Here is a 16,405-nt window from a genome sequence, read left to right on the forward strand (position 1 = left end):
TAGAGAGAGAGAGAGTAGATGCACTCGTATTGTCTTGGCATCGGTTCATAATGTCTTATAATGAGATTGAAATTCGACACAAGTCCTATAAAAACATAGAATTGAAACCGGTTAACATGTACTTTGGAGAAGTAGAAAGCAAAATTTTTGATTGAATACATTATGAACGAATCAAATTTTGCACTAATTTATAGTTTAAAATTTTTTAAAAAAGAAATTATTTGGTTTAATCAAATACATCTGCTATTTTTATCTATGAGAAGTGTAGAAAGGGGAAAAACATCCTAACTGGTGGATTTTTTTTTTAATATTTAAAAATTAAAATAATTTATACACAAATAATATATATTATATACGTTATACAAATAAAATGTTACAAATATTAAATATATTTGTTGTTTAATATTTAAAATATAAAATATTAATACATAAATAATATAGTTTTAAATAAATTCTGATATATTTTTTGTCTAAGATCAGAAGCAAAAGATTTTTAAAAAAAATCATTGCCCAATTAGAATAGATACATCTCCTTAGCAAAGATTTGGTTTGGTGCAGGTCTCTCATTCGTTTAAAACGGATGCCAACGACATGGACCATTTTGTTATTTATAAAATTAAAAAATTCATTCGAAGTTGAAACATTAGGTCATTTCCATACTCGTAAGACTGCTATACCTAAACCTAAAATAAAATACAGAAGACAAATTCACCGCCCCCATAAAAGCAATATAGATCATGTTCACAGAATCTCTCCAATTATTGAAGTGGGGTTCTCAAAGCTCAACCAAGGATTAAATTTATCCATACATTTGAACTGGGAGAAAGCCGGATTTGAAACTGGTTTTACATCTTACAAACAGCAACAACTCGAGCCCTTTGCCCAGAATAAACTGCCAACCAATGGAAATCATAGAGATAATTTGAAGGAAACCGAAGTATTAATTATCTCTACAGCTTTAGCAATAGGGCATCATGCTTCACCTCTTCAAATCTTTGGACAGCCTACAATAAAACCAAGAATCAATTGTTAGTGATCTCTGAGGTAAACAATTGTATGAGGATATAGAACTCCAAGTCCCTTTGACAAATATATATGCGGTACCAGGACATCCTGCCTCTAAAACTTCATGGTTCAACCATCATGGTTAGATAATTCATTTATAATCAAGATACCGTGTTTTTAAGCATGATTACCTCCGGGAAACCAAAGAAGACCCTATACTTCAACTTATCAAAGTCCGTACAAATTACTCAAATCTAACAATGTAAAATTTTCTAAAGAGAACATTTTTTTTTTATCCATTGAATTATTAGTGGTGTAAGCATGGATAAGGCACTCAACTTGATACTGATTTGAATCAGTGATCCTAACAGCGTGAACTAATTTTTAAATCAAGCATGATTCGATAATACTTGGGAATCCAAGGTCACTATTTCAACTCTATCCAAATTTAAATCATGCATAGGGGACAATGAATAGTTTAACCAAATACAACTATTATGATTGCATCCAATTCCAACTAGAAAATTCTGAAGGTTGCTTCCACTTCCTATATCTCGTATATCTAAAGTTCATCAAGTTGCATGTTTTTCTGAACTTTAAGATTTTACGCTGTGAAATGACATTCGTGAACCATGGTTTTCAAGAACCAATTTAAGGATCAAAGATTTTCAAAACCTGCAAGTTACAACTATGTTTTTAATTTTAAGCAAGAATTTTAAAATCAGTATCTTTAAGTAGTACCTATTAACTAAAATGTTCATTTCTCACCATTTAGTAGTTATATAATTTTACTAATTAAGGACTTTTATCTTTACTAATTGAGTGAGTATTTACTTTTGATGGTTATATGGCTTTCAAATTATAGAATGCTTTTAAATTCATCTCCGCAAATTCATAAATAACCTACTAAAATACCTACCAAAGGTGGCCATAGTGCACAACTTAGTTGATAACATAAAGTTATACAATAAAATTGAAGTTAGTTATTCGCATATAACCTATAACTAATCCGACTTTAACACACAAATGATCCTTCTCACTTAATTTACCAAATAAAGAACAATAAATCTTCCTTCGCACTTCAAGATAAACCACTACTCTTCTAGTCTTGGGAACAACCTCAGCAGCTAGATCCAAAAGGATTATTCAACCATTAAGCAATCAATTCAGACACATCATATCACCTGCACTTCTCCCCTCCAATTTTGACATGAAACTGATTATACCTTCTGTTAGAATCCCAGAAAATTCAGACAAAAATCGGGCTGGAAGCAAGGCTCAAAAGGGGAGTGCAAAAGTGAAGATAAGCAGGTAAGCAGGAAATTAAAAAGGATACAGGATGATAATGGCAACAGATGATCACGACGGGTGCATGAAGAGGGTGAAACTGAGACGGGAACAAACAGACTTAAAGTATACTCCAGGAGATTTTAACACGTGGTGTAGATCGGGGAAGCGTTAGGAATGCACGGCACCTTCCTAGCCAGAGGATCCTACACACACTGTGTTGATTGGAGGAGATATCTTGGCCATCCGATCTTCAGCAAGGCACCACCTGGAGGGCGATCACTAAGGGTATTTAAGGCAAATAATATGTTAGGTTTTAGGAACCGGTGGATCCATCCTGCCGCTTAGAATTTTTCTGAATCAGGCTCTCGGGTTTCCGGCAACCTGGACAGATTCATGGCATTTCAGTCTCTTTTCTTTGTATATAATCTTCTATTTCCGAAGATCTAAACATGGTATGAAATATTTTAAATATATTTTCATTTTTCTCCCTCAAATTCTTTATCTCCTCTCGGTTCGGTCTCTATCTCCTTCTATATCTTCATTCTCATCTATTTTCTCTGTTTTACGGCATAAACTGAGGTACATGTCAGGGCCAGCTCCCAAGAACTTGGTACCAAAGCAGATTGATCCAGAAGAAACCCTAGCGAGCTTCATGTCTATGGCGAAAAATAAAGGAAAACCCGTGGTGACCGAACCACAGAAGTTACAAACCCTAGAAGAAAATGTTCAAGATATAGACCAAAGATTCTCAGACTTCATGTCTGAGATCTACAACTCTCAGCAACTGACTAAGGCGTTCGTCAACCAAAGATTAGCTCTCTTTGACCAAAAGTTTGGCCAGCTTATAGAGAAGTTGCAGGGAGATGTACGGTTGAATGTATTGCTTCTCAAGGGTCCGAGTTTGCTTAATCCTCAGATGTAAAGGTAGCTGCAGCTGGTGTTTTGGGTAGATGGCTCGCTTTAGTCCAACGAAGACAGATGGAAAAAGGCCAATTGCAAATGACAGGAGAAAAGTCGACAGATGCAGAGTCACCATCAAGGTCTAAGTAATCTCCTGCTTCAAGCACATTTGAAAATTTAGAATTGTGAAGTGTAGCGGGATTGTTGGTTCTTTGCTTCAGGGTTCTGTTGCAATAGGTGCAGGCAGCCAGATGACAGATCCTATGACCAGATATAAGGTTCAAGACTCAAAGTCCATGAATGCCATATAAGATGCAAAAAACGAATCATGGTCCAAAGTTCCTCCTGACTTGGACAAGGTTGAAACTTTCAAATTAGAAAATTAAGGGTAGTCCCACTGCAGATATCAGCCAGGACTTCCCTATTTCAAGTATAACCAGTCAATCTGATGATAATGATGCTCTGGTAATGGCTAGATTCAATGTCTTGAAGTTCTGAGATGAAAATTCAAGTTCCATTAATGTAGAATAGTGACAAATTCAGGAAGGTACTAGTTCTTGAGGGCAAGGATTATTTTCGTGGAGGGAGTAATGCCAGGCCCATGTGAAATATATAGTTAACCAGGTGATTGTACGATTGAGGTGTCACTAACAGATTATTTGTTCTATTCCTATATTACAGCAGAAGGAAATAAATAGGACAGAGTGTGAAGTGATTAAAAGAAGAAAATTCAATCGAAAAATACAGCTTTTCTCTCTACAACAATTCCTCCTTTCTTTTCTACATTTTCAACATTTCTTCTCCCTAATTCTGTTTTCATCCTCACCTAAAGTCTTTTCTACTTCTGTTGCAACTCTTCTTCTTCCTAAATTTCTTCACAACTCACAGTCAGCTCCTAACATTTCCCAACCAATATTAGCACCCCCGGTAGGAAATTACCAATTCATCCTCTTTGCAACATTCAAACAATCTTTTGTTTGTGAGGCATTTAAATCCACATTTTGTTATGCAGATTCTAGCATGTTACCATCAGACTGTAGCCATAATTCTTCTTGAAGAAATGCAGACCACAGTCAACGATCTCTTTCAACTATCAAATTAACAAGAGAAATTCTTACCTCCATTAATGTGCCAAAGAGCCATTGTCTAAATTAGCTTCCAAGTTCCAGCTCCTAAACAAGATCCGTTAGCTCCTGAACAGAAAAAGGCCACAAATGGAAACACAAACCGGAAACCATAGATTACCTTTCTGAAGCTTCTCTTTTCAATTCGTCTATATGGCTTTCTAGTTTAGAACAAACAGCTTGAATTTCAATATTCTTTTGACACAGCTCGTTCCACTGTGCAGACAAAGCATTGAGCTCATATGCAGTATTTTGCTGATCATCCAGAGAAAGAAACTAATTGATCAGATCAGGATCAAAAGCACTGGGACACGATAAAAACAGAAAATTTCAAATATAAATCACCTGATGGTATTTTCTTTCACGATTTACAGTTTCAATCTTTTCATGATACTCCTGAGCCAATTTTCTCATTCTGAAAAAAGAATATTTTCCATGTAACTGTTGAAGTAAAAGGCATTACAGGAATGCTCGAGATAAATCATTTCAAAAGGAGCCATCAGTCACTTCCAGGGAACTTCACACTTCAATTGCCAACCAGAATCATGTTAGATAGCATTAGCATTTTCATATTGCTCAGGACAAACAAAATGGAATGGCATTCAATTTCAAAGGTAAGGTGAATGTCCAAAATATTAAATATCAATAAATTTGTTACGTAGGTTGCATATATTACAACAGTCACTATCTGGTTTTGGGACATAAATATGATATCTGAATTTCCAACATAGAATGGCAGGAATTCTGATGTACATTTGCAGCAAACTACTACAAATAAAAGCAGTGCTGTAAGCCAAAACATTCCAGAATACAAAGGTCACTACATGAGTGACAATGTGAAATAACTGAGCCATTACCTATTTTTTTAATGAAAATCTAATACTTGTATTTACAGTCTTACAGAACAAACCTGGATAAGAATGCTTCCAATCGTTGGTTGTTTTGTCTCCAGAGTTCAGGGCCATATTTTGCCATTAAGTCCAAATTTTCCAACCTGCAGGTACAAACAACATAAGTCTACTTTCTGAATACCAAATGAGTAGCAATACAAAAAGCTGTTTGTGATGCATAATGGCTTAGGTTTAGAATTTCTAAACAAATTAGGACTTGCATTTCTGAAAAACATAGAGAAAAGGTATTGTTTATTATTTCCTAGTCTAGTTCTATTTTGGAAAGATAATTTAATAGCTATTCAGTAAAATACATTGAGAGTTCTCTTAATTTTCTGATTATGTGATGCAGTGAAAAACTCAAATGTGATGCTTAAAAAACCCCTTCTTAGGTCTGAAGCCTGAGAAGTACTCAGTGTACAATTCATGTTTATCCCCATATTCCCAATTTGGGCAAACTGACAATAATTTGTTGAACCTCAGTTTGATACTGGATAACTTTTCTGGTACTCTGGCACCAGCCAGTAAAGTATTAAGACAAAGATACATTGAGAAATGAGGCATGGATATATGCTAAATGCAAACAAAAGGAATCTCAACAACTACGTTCTATAATTCGGAAAGGTAATGCAGAAGAAATATAATAAAAAACACCACTTTTTTCATAATTACTAGTTAAGTGAAAAAATACCAGCATTTGTTATGACCAGCTATGATAATACTACAAGCATGCTTGTTTCACTTTAATGAGGTTGGAAATAAGGAATGAAGCTGTATGCTTAGCTAACTTTAGTGAAGTCTTTAAAATCCAAATATTCTAATGTTCGATAAACAGACTCGTAAGGCTTAAAATGACTCAGAATTGCACTTTTCCCAACAGCAAAAGTAACTGTCAGACAATAATATCAAGCTTTTTACTATCAACAAAGCAATCAATAATCCAAACTTATAAAGGCCTCATACTCGATCATTTTTTGTCGCAAAGACCGTTGATTTCTTTGAAGTGACTGCTTCCAAGCAGTATCATCGTTTCTCTTATTTGCAATTGGCACGTCAAATTCATATCGTGCATTGAAGTCAATCATCACAGGAGGCTTCCCAGATCTTATTCGCTCATACTCTCTGGCAAGCATGGGGCAGTTCTGAGATTCAATTTCAAAATCAGATATGCTGTGAAGGCAATATTTGAAGAAGAAAAGAGAAACAACAAAGAGAAAAAAGTTGTATGCCACAAAGAAACTGAATGTAGAAGATTAGTTGCAGAGCAGAACAATTTCATTTGACACTTTCAATATTCAAGCGTAACACGACGTAAAAATACTCGGTGTCATCTTCTCTTCCCCTTTTCTACTCATGACCAAACAGAGCATGCCAACGACCTCCATCCAGAGTTCCTAAAAACCCTAAAATTTCCACATTTACCTTAACAAGTTCAGATAACATCCACCGCCTAAACCACCGTACCTCTCGAAATAAAACTAAACCTAAAAAATGGAGGAAAACGAAAATACAAAATTAACCAAAACTTCAGCTCTTTTGCCTCATTTTTCTCAGCAACCAAACAAAAAATAATAAAAGCCAAAACAGCACCCGTCCTAACCAGAAGAAACAGAAGAGCTACCTCGAAATTGAACTTGGGGACTGGAGGCAAATCTTTGAGAAAATCAGCAGGCTTCTTGGAGCTTCTGCGCATCTCTTCCTCTACTAAGCGATCGACCTCTGCTTTCACCTGCGGGTTTCCGTAGTCCTCGTCTATGTACGGCAATGCGTCCACCATCTCCGCATTGGATGCGCTGGCCCATGGCCTCGACGCATCCGGCGGTGCCTCCAGCATGAGAATGTCTCCGTTCTTCGCTGCCATTATTTGTCGCTGGTTCTGGAATATCAGAGCTAGGAAGAAGGAGAAAACACGAGATGGCCACCGGGTTTACTAATGGTTTTAAGCATATAAAGGTAAATTAAAAGCCGAACTGAAGAATAAAATTGAAATTAAATTACGACGAGCCCCTAGAGGTCATAAAAAAATAGATATATTTAATAATAACAATAATAAATTAATCAAAAATGAAAAAAATATATATATATATATATGTGTATAGATTTTTATGCTATTTAATTATTATAAAAATAAAAAATATAATGTAGTTAAACTGGATAATAAAGATGAAACTTTGTGCAAACAAAATTCAATTATTATAAATACAAATATATAAATAAATTAGAAGGAAATTCTTGAGTTTGAATCTAATTACAATTTTATTCATTAATTTGAGAAATTATAGTTCATTTTCTAGTAGTTTAATCTGATAAATCTTGAACAAAATAAGAAAATTGAATTTCAATCCATCATCTTCTCCACAAGGACTATATAAATACTATCTTACATGAAAGCTCACTAAAACAGAAAGAACGCATATCAAATCATTAACCCAAAACATGCTATGCTGGGATTTTTATCACTATTGTTCATCCATGGTCACCATCACTGAATACAATGATTTAAAAAAAATACCAAAAACAACCATTTATCATGGTTAAACCCTCCAACTCACAGCTTTGTTCTTATCACCTTTTCTGGGGTGTAACACAGAAAATATACAAGTGATGATCGAGATAGCAAGAATTACAAATTTCTGCAGAAAAAGCCTCGATTTTTGCTTTTATTGCTTTATTGTTGTTGAAATTTTTCGAAACCAAAACCCCCAAATATTGTCCAGTTTAAGTTCTTTGCTTTTCGATGCATCCTTGTCCGAAAGTTTGAAGCGGGTATGATGAGAATTTGGAGTTAAAACCATGCTGGTTAAGCTAGAGAGGTTGGCATATTCGCGTAGAGGAGAGTGAAGAAAAGCTCGACTTCTGGGACTCTATTAATGATTTCGATGAACTGGTTTTTGCCTGCTTCATTAACCAAGTATGAACTTGTCCGGGCAACTTGCGACAGAAGCCTGGCTAATGGTATCCCCGACTTTAGACTGCCTTCAGATTGAGTCTCCATATGCTCCATGAGTGCACCCACCACAGCCCTCAGAGACATCTCGGAAACACTAGCAAAATCAGCACTGCAAATAAGGGAAAAATAGGAGGTTAGTAATTTCCTTTTTAAAAGAGTGCCTAAAGATGTTTTGACTTGATAGCTTTCGTATATGTTTGTGTGCATGGCTGCTTATAATTGTCTGTATACAGTAGATGAGGCTTGTAAGCATGTTTCTCAGGATCACAGGCAGAAGAAGCACAACCCCCCACCAACCAAACTCATTTAAACTGCAATGCATTCCCTAAAACAGGTTGTTCAATCGAGCAGATATTTGATCAAATAAGTTACAATACTCGGAATATGCATCTCTATATAAACTCCAAAAAAATGCCAATACATTGTCATATCTGAAACAAATCTCAACGGATAGAAGAAAAGTTACTAGCATAGGGGCAAGATTTTTAATGAATTCAGGTTCATGATGAGGACCACAAAATGGATTATGTAATTGACTCGAACAGATTAAGTAAATTGTTAGAAACCTGATACATGGTTCAGATTTGGAAGAAAGAGAGAGAAAGCCGAGAAAGAGAAAAAGAAAGAAAGCCGAGAATCAGCAAGATTTTTGAGAGGGAAAATATTCTGATTTCAATAATTTTCCATGATTTCTTTCCTCGAATACATGCCTATATATAGATTATAAAGGCAGGAGACTATAACCACCTGAATGGCAGAATAATGGTCCAGATCTTCCTCTCATTTTTCTATTATTATATTTCTACATTCTCCTAACTCTAATCCGAATTTCTTATAATGGAAAAGATAAAACAACTCTTGTACCAACTTTACCTTTTTTACCCTGCATATTATTTTACCAATTTTCTACTTACCCTTGGTTCGTTACATAAATATTCCGTATGAGGACTCACAAATTACATATCCAAATATGATATATATCTTTTCTTTTGGCCGGTAGCACGAACATACCTTGATAGCACTTCTCGTGTCTCAGCCATTAGTTGATCAAATTTGGTTACAGGAGATGAAACTGCAGAGTTATTGTCGGAGACTGTAACTTGCTTGTGCAACCTTGTATCTTCAGGCATCAAATAATCAATCCAATGATGGGGATTTCCAGTGCTCATGAACATGTCAAGAATCTGCATGACAGTTTCATGGAGGACTGTAGTGTTGAAGTAATCTTTCAACTGCTTTCTGCACATACAACATCCAAGCTATTTAAGAAAAGGTTCTCGAGTCAAATTTACTCTGCTAAAAATTTTAAAAAAAATAATAGAAATATTTGAAACAAATTAGAATTTGCAAGCGGAATGAAGTGTCAGGAATATTGACTTCCTAATTTCAGTCCATCAGAATTTATTACTTCCATTTTGTTGGTTTTCTTTAGGACAGTATGCCATATTTTTCAGGAGAATTTTGCCTTGACATTGTTCCTAACAACTTTAGGTATGCCCATAAGGTGCTCCTATTTAGGACAATAAATGGGAAAAATATTTGAATAAGAATTGTATTCTAATTGCAAGTTAATTTTATATCTAATTCAAATTAGATATTTTTTATCGTTTCTTCCTTAATAAGTGGAAATTAACATCGACCATTATGAACTTGAAGATATATGAGAATTAATTCAATTATGTATCAACTATATGAATTATAACAAAATTCTACATACCAAATAATTAAGATGTAGAAAATGAATGAAAATAGAATAAACTTAACCAAACACAATAAAAATGTAAAGGGAGTTATAGTCAACCTAAAATTTGCAATACTAAAAAGCAACTTAATACCATTGAGTTCCAAATCTAGGAATTAATCAAAAAAGGGGGCTTAGAAATTTGATTTAATGGTTGCAAAACAAACAGAATGCATATTTTCAAGGTTCATACTCAAGCTTGAACATGCTCAACCAGCAAGGTCGCAGTTTCCAACATGATTCGTAGGAAGATTATAAGAATTATTTCATCTGTGAGATTTCTCTCTTACGGCTTCTTTTTTTCGAAAGAGATTCCATGCTAAAATTGCTCCTTCCCGCAGTCCTAAATTATTATTGATCTCGAGAAAGGAATACAATTGAAAGACCTTTACCATGAAAAGATTAAATTACTAGAGAAAGTTAGACATTGTTTTAGAGTGATAAGAAACCTCACCCCTTAAGAACTTCTGTAACTGCTGCCTGCAAATCAGAAATCAACGCTGGCATGCCATAGTTTGCAAGAAAATCAGCACCAGACAGAAACTTTTTCTCATTGTCTGTATCAATTAGATCAGCATCGTCCTGTAGAGAAGGAAAGAAAAGGAACACGTTCAAAAACAAAAACTTAGAAAAAAGAGAAAGATAATCGAACGCGATTGGGGCTTGATCATTATCTATCAGTTCACCTTGGCTAATGAAAGTTACATATAGGGCTGGTTAAATATGCTACCATCACAACACCCACTTTTGATAGGAGAATAATGTTGAAGAAATACCAATGTCACGTAAAGAACCAGAAACGAAAAAACTGGAAGAAAAACATAGAGAATATACAATCAAATGCGAGGAGAAAGCTGATTAGCATCTGAGACTTCGATTGATATTTAAGAACAATCTGAGGATTAAGTCAGACAATTATACTACTGATGTAAGAAGACATCAGTTTCTGCAGGTAATACCAGGTGAAAGAAGCATGGATCAATTCCTTAAATAATTAAACTAGATTTTTTAGAACCTTTTCCTACATCATGTAATAAAGGATGCTATGCTTTTGCCTTTTGCACCTTCTGTTCTATCTAATCCCCACTCCTAATCTATTCTTACTTTACATTTCTATAACTAGGACGTCAACTAAGCCACTAAATCAAAGCTAAAGCCATAATGCAGTGAAACAAGGAGCATGGCTGAAAACAGAATGCTTGAACTACAACTAGGGAAAGCTTAATCCGTTTCGGATTAGAGTCTCCAGAATATGAGACCAACATCAGCTAACAGTAATCAAAATTACCCAATGGAACAACTGCTAACAGTAATCAAGATGAATAGAGGCAATTTAACACATCTTGAAACTATTGACGTCAAACCATAATTCATCATGTATCAATAAAAAATATGTTTTGCCAGGCCAATCATGTGCATAACCAGGTTTCAAGTTCATGTGCATTTGTCTAGTATATTTTCAGATGTGACTTCTACATGAGTGTGCCATCCAATTGTCAATGCATCAAGTGCAAATACTTTTTAAGAGCTTCTTTATTTAAAGTTATCATGTTTACATTCTCAATAATGTGGGTCCATAGTGCAGTTTGCCCATGTTTATTTGAAGAATGAATTCAGGTTACTGGTAACTTACTTAATTAACTGTGGGTGCATAGTGCAGTTTGCCCATGTTTATTTGAAGAATGAATTCAGGTTACTGGTAACTTACTTATTTAACTGTGGGTGCATAGTGCAGTTTGCCCATCCTAATAATCTTGGTATTTCAATCAAACGCAGTAATCATATATTCTTTTTTTTCAAATAAAAGAAAATTTGAATTAAAAGGTACCAAGGGGGTACCACCCCATATACAAAAGGTTATTACATATCAGTTAACATATCAACAACTGCTCCAATATCCTCTAAATATAGTAAATTGTGACCCAAGAGTAAGGAGTCAAAATAGTGTAATCATCTATATCTAATATTTACAAGAGTATTTTCAATGCCCTCAAAAGCACGGTTGTTCCTCTCCTTCCACAAGATCCAAAAAATAGAGAGGGAGATAAGGCGAGCAGCTTTGTTGTAAGAAAATAGACCTTCCCAAACCAAAAGTTCTCTATGAATAGAGTCCGCCATTACCCAATTAATACCCATCAATATATGCTAAGTAATCACACGACTCATAACTTAGAATTCCAATAAATAGCTGAATCTGTAATATTTTATACCTTGAACAAAAAGGGGTTCGACATTCCTTCTCCAACATTAGCTGCTTATATATCTAGAAGATACAACTGAAGGTTGGTATTTATTTTTCTTCCTTTTATCTCTCTCTTTCTTGTTCTTCCCTTACCTTGTTTAATCTCTTATTTTCTCTTTTTGTGTCTGTCTTCTTGTTCATTCTTCTTTATCTTGTTTCCTTTTTTTTTATCCCTTCTCATTTCTCCCATGTCTTCCACTTTCTATTTTTTCTCTTTCCACCCCTTTATTTTCTATTATCTCCTATCTCGCAAATGTTTTCCCAATGTTTTTGTGATCCTGCTTAGAAAATATTGCAAATCAGGGCTCCAGTACCAATAAAATCATCTATTGTTGCATCCAATCACCAGTTTCAGGTCAAGGGCCAATATTTCCCCCCAATGTCATATCACAGATCCCCACCAATACTCTATTCCCATTCATAAAAACCAATCTTCCAGTAGTGAAAAAGCAGAAAAGAAAAAACAGAGTTTTTGATTGGAAAGAAATCTCTTTCAGAGATATTTGGATAAGTACCTACCTTCTTGGATTTCTTTTTGGAAATGAAAGTATAGTAAGTATATTAAATTAGAGACACCAACGAAGTACGACTCATGTACAAAAATATTTACAAATCAGTGAGTATATCTATAACACTTCCAAAATCCTACCTTACCTTCTTGGATAATGGAGAAGCGGCAGACTTAATAGGATTTATGTCCTTCTTGTAAAGGTATTTGCATAGGGGCAGCACCCCCTTGGTGCCTTGTAAAATACACTATATTTTCCTGTTAAAAGTATAAAAATGACTTCCATAATCCCTATTTCTAATCCCATGGAAGGCCTTAACCAAAGCATTCATATCTCCACCCTTGCATCTCTCTCCAAATGTTCTTTTTCTTATTTCTAAATGATTTATTTCTTATTTATATGATTTTTAAAACCTATAAATTTGATCAGAAAAAATTCTTGAATAATGTATTCAACTCCAGGGATTAATTGGAAAAGAATTCTTTCCTAACATGTAAAAGCAATGAGACTTATTCTTTTGCTCCTTTTTTTCTTGTCCTCTCCAAAGTGATTTTTTGAAGCCCCTTTCCAATAAATCTTACCACATGAGCAGCAAAGATATAATCATACAGTTCCATCTCCTTAAGAAAAGACAACTTGATTCCGAACTCACCCACTGATTCTTGAATCTCCTGTCCAAATCTCAACCACTTATTTTAACATAAGCGACACCGTCAATCATCAGTCCACCCTTTCTATAACAATCGCCATGTCTGGTAATCAACAAACCTCTTTCTAATACGAATGACCTGTCTAGAAATTACCACAACCTGGAAAACTATCTTCCACCTCTCTATGTTAATCTAAAGCAATAATCCTCTTTCTAATATGAATGACCTGTCCAGAAATCCCCACAAGCTGGAAAACTATCTTCCTCCTCTCTATGTTAATCTAAAGTAAATTAGCTATGGATTCTGCACTAACTCTACTGAGACACATTATTAGCCCTAAAAAAATGTATTAATTTGCACCTCTTATAAAACTTTCTAGGGAAATATGTAAGTTCCACAAAACTATTCTGATTAAACAGCTTTACATTTCTCAACCAAAAAAAATCAGCTTTCAGTTAATACAAAAAGCATTCACATGTATAATCACCCAATAATTAGCCATGGCCTACTTGCTAACAACAAAAACCTACCATACTTCAACCCAGTAGACTTAATGCAGTGTCGTGTATCCGTATGTTTCTTTTCCAAATAAATCGATATCTGAAATTCCTATTCTTTATCTTTATCTAAAGAGACAATAAAATATGGTCATGTAAATTGAATGCATCTATTAATGAAGAAAAAATATGTTAGCAAACCAAGAAAGAAAAGCATATTCTAAAGTATAAATTGGCTAGAGCGGATTATTTCACGGAGAAGAAGACTATTAAAAAAGCATAGCATATTCTAACACTTCAAGTTTAATGATGAAATAACTATCTCAGTAAGTATTCTTGGGCGGAAAAGAAGAATACAGTGACTCTTACAAATAAATCAGAGCTCCCAAGGCCACGTGCAGTGTCAATATATAAATGCCTTCCAAGAATGTTAACCTGAACTCTGATATACAAACTGAGCATTGTCACGGCCCATACGGACATCACCATTCTTGTGAAACCTACAAAAACACTACCAACCATGAGAACATACAACAATGAGAACATGTAATGGATGAAACAACATGCATAAAGCACTATAGATGTAAGAAAACAATATTCAAAGAACTACATACTTAAAGTTTTGAGTCTTTCCCACAGCTCAAGTTTCTCGGAAGGCATCAAAGTTGCTTTCTCTCTATTTAACCTCTGGGTAAGGGGACCGACATCCAGCTCCTCTGCTATCCGACTATTTAAAAAATTCATTGCATGAGGTAATGTGGTTGTATCAGCTATTCTCTGAATATTTTGGAAATGAGCTTGCATTCTATCATATCAAGCAAAAAAAACTCCACGTAAGAATCCCCATTACACATTGAAATTGATCAAACTTGTAAAGGTAAAATGCTAAGTTTTGATTCAACTCAACTGGGCCTTGATGATTTCATCATTTTCCCGCTCATTTGCTAGTTGTCTTTCCAGATCAGCAAGGCTACGTCTATGCGCATCATATAATTTATACAGAAAATACCCACTTCCTAAAACACCTGTTGTAACAAAAATCTTCCTTCTATGCCTTCTCCAAAATTCCCTAGATTGAAAAGAAAGGTCGAAATCAACACAACGAGTAATTCAAACACCAGCAACTTTTTTACCCTCCCCACATCCCCAAATCATAAACATCACCTCAAAAACAGTCATTTCCACTTACTAGCTACCAGCTACCAGCAAAATGCAACAGAGACAGAACACTAAACAGATAGAGCACAATGAAACAGTAATAATCATTCTAAGAAATAAATAACCCACATCAAGAACCAATAAATTAAGCAATGAAATGACGATTCGACGAGTACCCAGAAGAAATAGAAAATGAACGGACCTTAAAAAATACATCTTTTATGCTATCGGCCCCAAATATTCATCATGAAGCCTTCACTCTCCGCAGGTCGACAAGAATTCCGAGACATAAAAAGGGAAGAATAAGATATATATCCGTCTGCGTAAAGATGAGAAAAGGAAGGTATTTTCAAGCCACGAACAAAGCAGAACTTGTACAACCCGGCACGAGGAAGTCTTTGGGAAACTCGCCTTTAAAATGAAATACAGCCCTGTAAATTTTGAGACTCCATGGGTATTTGCAGAGAAGGAGAAGACCTTACCTGTTGAACTGAGGACCCAGAAAGAGAACAACGGAGAGAGGGAGGAGAGAGTGTGTGTGTGTGTGTGTATTTGTCTGTGTGTGTGTGTGTGTGTGCGTGTGCGCGCTCTGGAAATAGGTAAAAGCCGGAAAGGAGGAGCCCAAACTCCAAAGTTCTTCAGCTTGTTTAATAATTTGCGATTTTTGAAAAAAATAATTTCAATTTATGGCAATCTAATGAAAGATAGAATCAGTGTCAATTTTAAAATTAGAGAAAATTAATTATTTTACGGAAGCTGTTTTTAGAAATTAATTTTTTTATAAAATATTTAAGGAAATTATTTGGAAACTTGAAAAATACATCTCTATAATTTTTTGAGAATTACAATTAAATCAAACCATGAATCATAAATTTCAAACTCTAAGTTATGTTAAACTCACCCTTTGATTTTCTTTTACATTAAAATTTATAATCTTATAAAAATGTGAGAATTATGTCATTAAATTATATGGCAATAAATAAAAATGTGATAATAATTTATATAAATAGAGAAGAGAAACAAAAATTACCAATCTACTCTAAATGGCTTCGCTTAAACTAGTAAAGAAAATAGAAGCATATTATAATACAATAAAAATATTTTTTATTAAATTATTTTACTTAACAGTATATATATTCATCAATTAAAAGTAATTTATTTTATACTAATTATAAAATAATATAAATATTTTTTAAATATAAAAAATATAATTTAACTCAAATTCGTACGCACTAACCACTGAATATTCATTTGTCTCTACAAGGTATTCCATTTCAATCATTGGTACTCTCTTATTGACAAATTCATCATTGTAGCTTCAATAAAATACAATAAATAAAAAAAACACTAACAAACCTCTATGGGTTGCCCAAGTATATAAATGTACAACATACATGGGTTGCCTTAGTACATAATTGTATAACACCTATATACTTACACACACATAGA

General features: G+C 34.4%; 2 protein-coding genes across 5 annotated transcripts; both read right to left on the minus strand.

Moving 5' to 3' along the window:
- Positions 1–570: 570 nt before the first annotated feature.
- Positions 571–7,156, minus strand: MOS4 (modifier of snc1,4). Its single transcript, XM_088211351.1, has 7 exons — positions 6,831–7,156; positions 6,173–6,351; positions 5,230–5,313; positions 4,665–4,734; positions 4,441–4,574; positions 4,314–4,367; positions 571–1,004 (listed from the first exon to the last, which is right to left on the minus strand). Exons 1-6 carry the CDS (start codon positions 7,068–7,070, stop codon positions 4,319–4,321), a joined length of 756 nt encoding a protein of 251 aa, XP_088067477.1. The 5' UTR covers positions 7,071–7,156; the 3' UTR covers positions 571–1,004; positions 4,314–4,318.
- A 449-nt stretch (positions 7,157–7,605) lies between these two features.
- On the minus strand, positions 7,606–15,597 carry PEX3-1 (peroxin 3-1). 4 transcript variants are annotated; one of them, XM_022053831.2, is made up of 8 exons: positions 15,439–15,597; positions 15,159–15,275; positions 14,706–14,867; positions 14,413–14,603; positions 14,168–14,298; positions 10,355–10,482; positions 9,171–9,398; positions 7,606–8,268 (listed from the first exon to the last, which is right to left on the minus strand). In XM_022053831.2, the coding sequence occupies exons 2-8, from the start codon at positions 15,170–15,172 to the stop codon at positions 8,010–8,012; spliced, it is 1,113 nt and encodes a 370-aa protein (XP_021909523.1). In that variant the 5' UTR covers positions 15,173–15,275; positions 15,439–15,597; the 3' UTR covers positions 7,606–8,009. The 4 variants fall into 4 exon arrangements, with proteins under 4 accessions (XP_021909523.1, XP_021909522.1, XP_088067446.1 ...); XM_022053830.2 differs by having other exon boundaries at positions 15,159–15,367; positions 15,439–15,594; XM_088211320.1 differs by having other exon boundaries at positions 15,368–15,590.
- Positions 15,598–16,405: the final 808 nt, after the last annotated feature.

The sequence above is a fragment of the Carica papaya genome, chromosome 9 (genome assembly GCF_054855325.1).
Source record: "Carica papaya isolate Zhongbai chromosome 9, ASM5485532v1, whole genome shotgun sequence".
NCBI lineage: Eukaryota > Viridiplantae > Streptophyta > Magnoliopsida > Brassicales > Caricaceae > Carica > Carica papaya.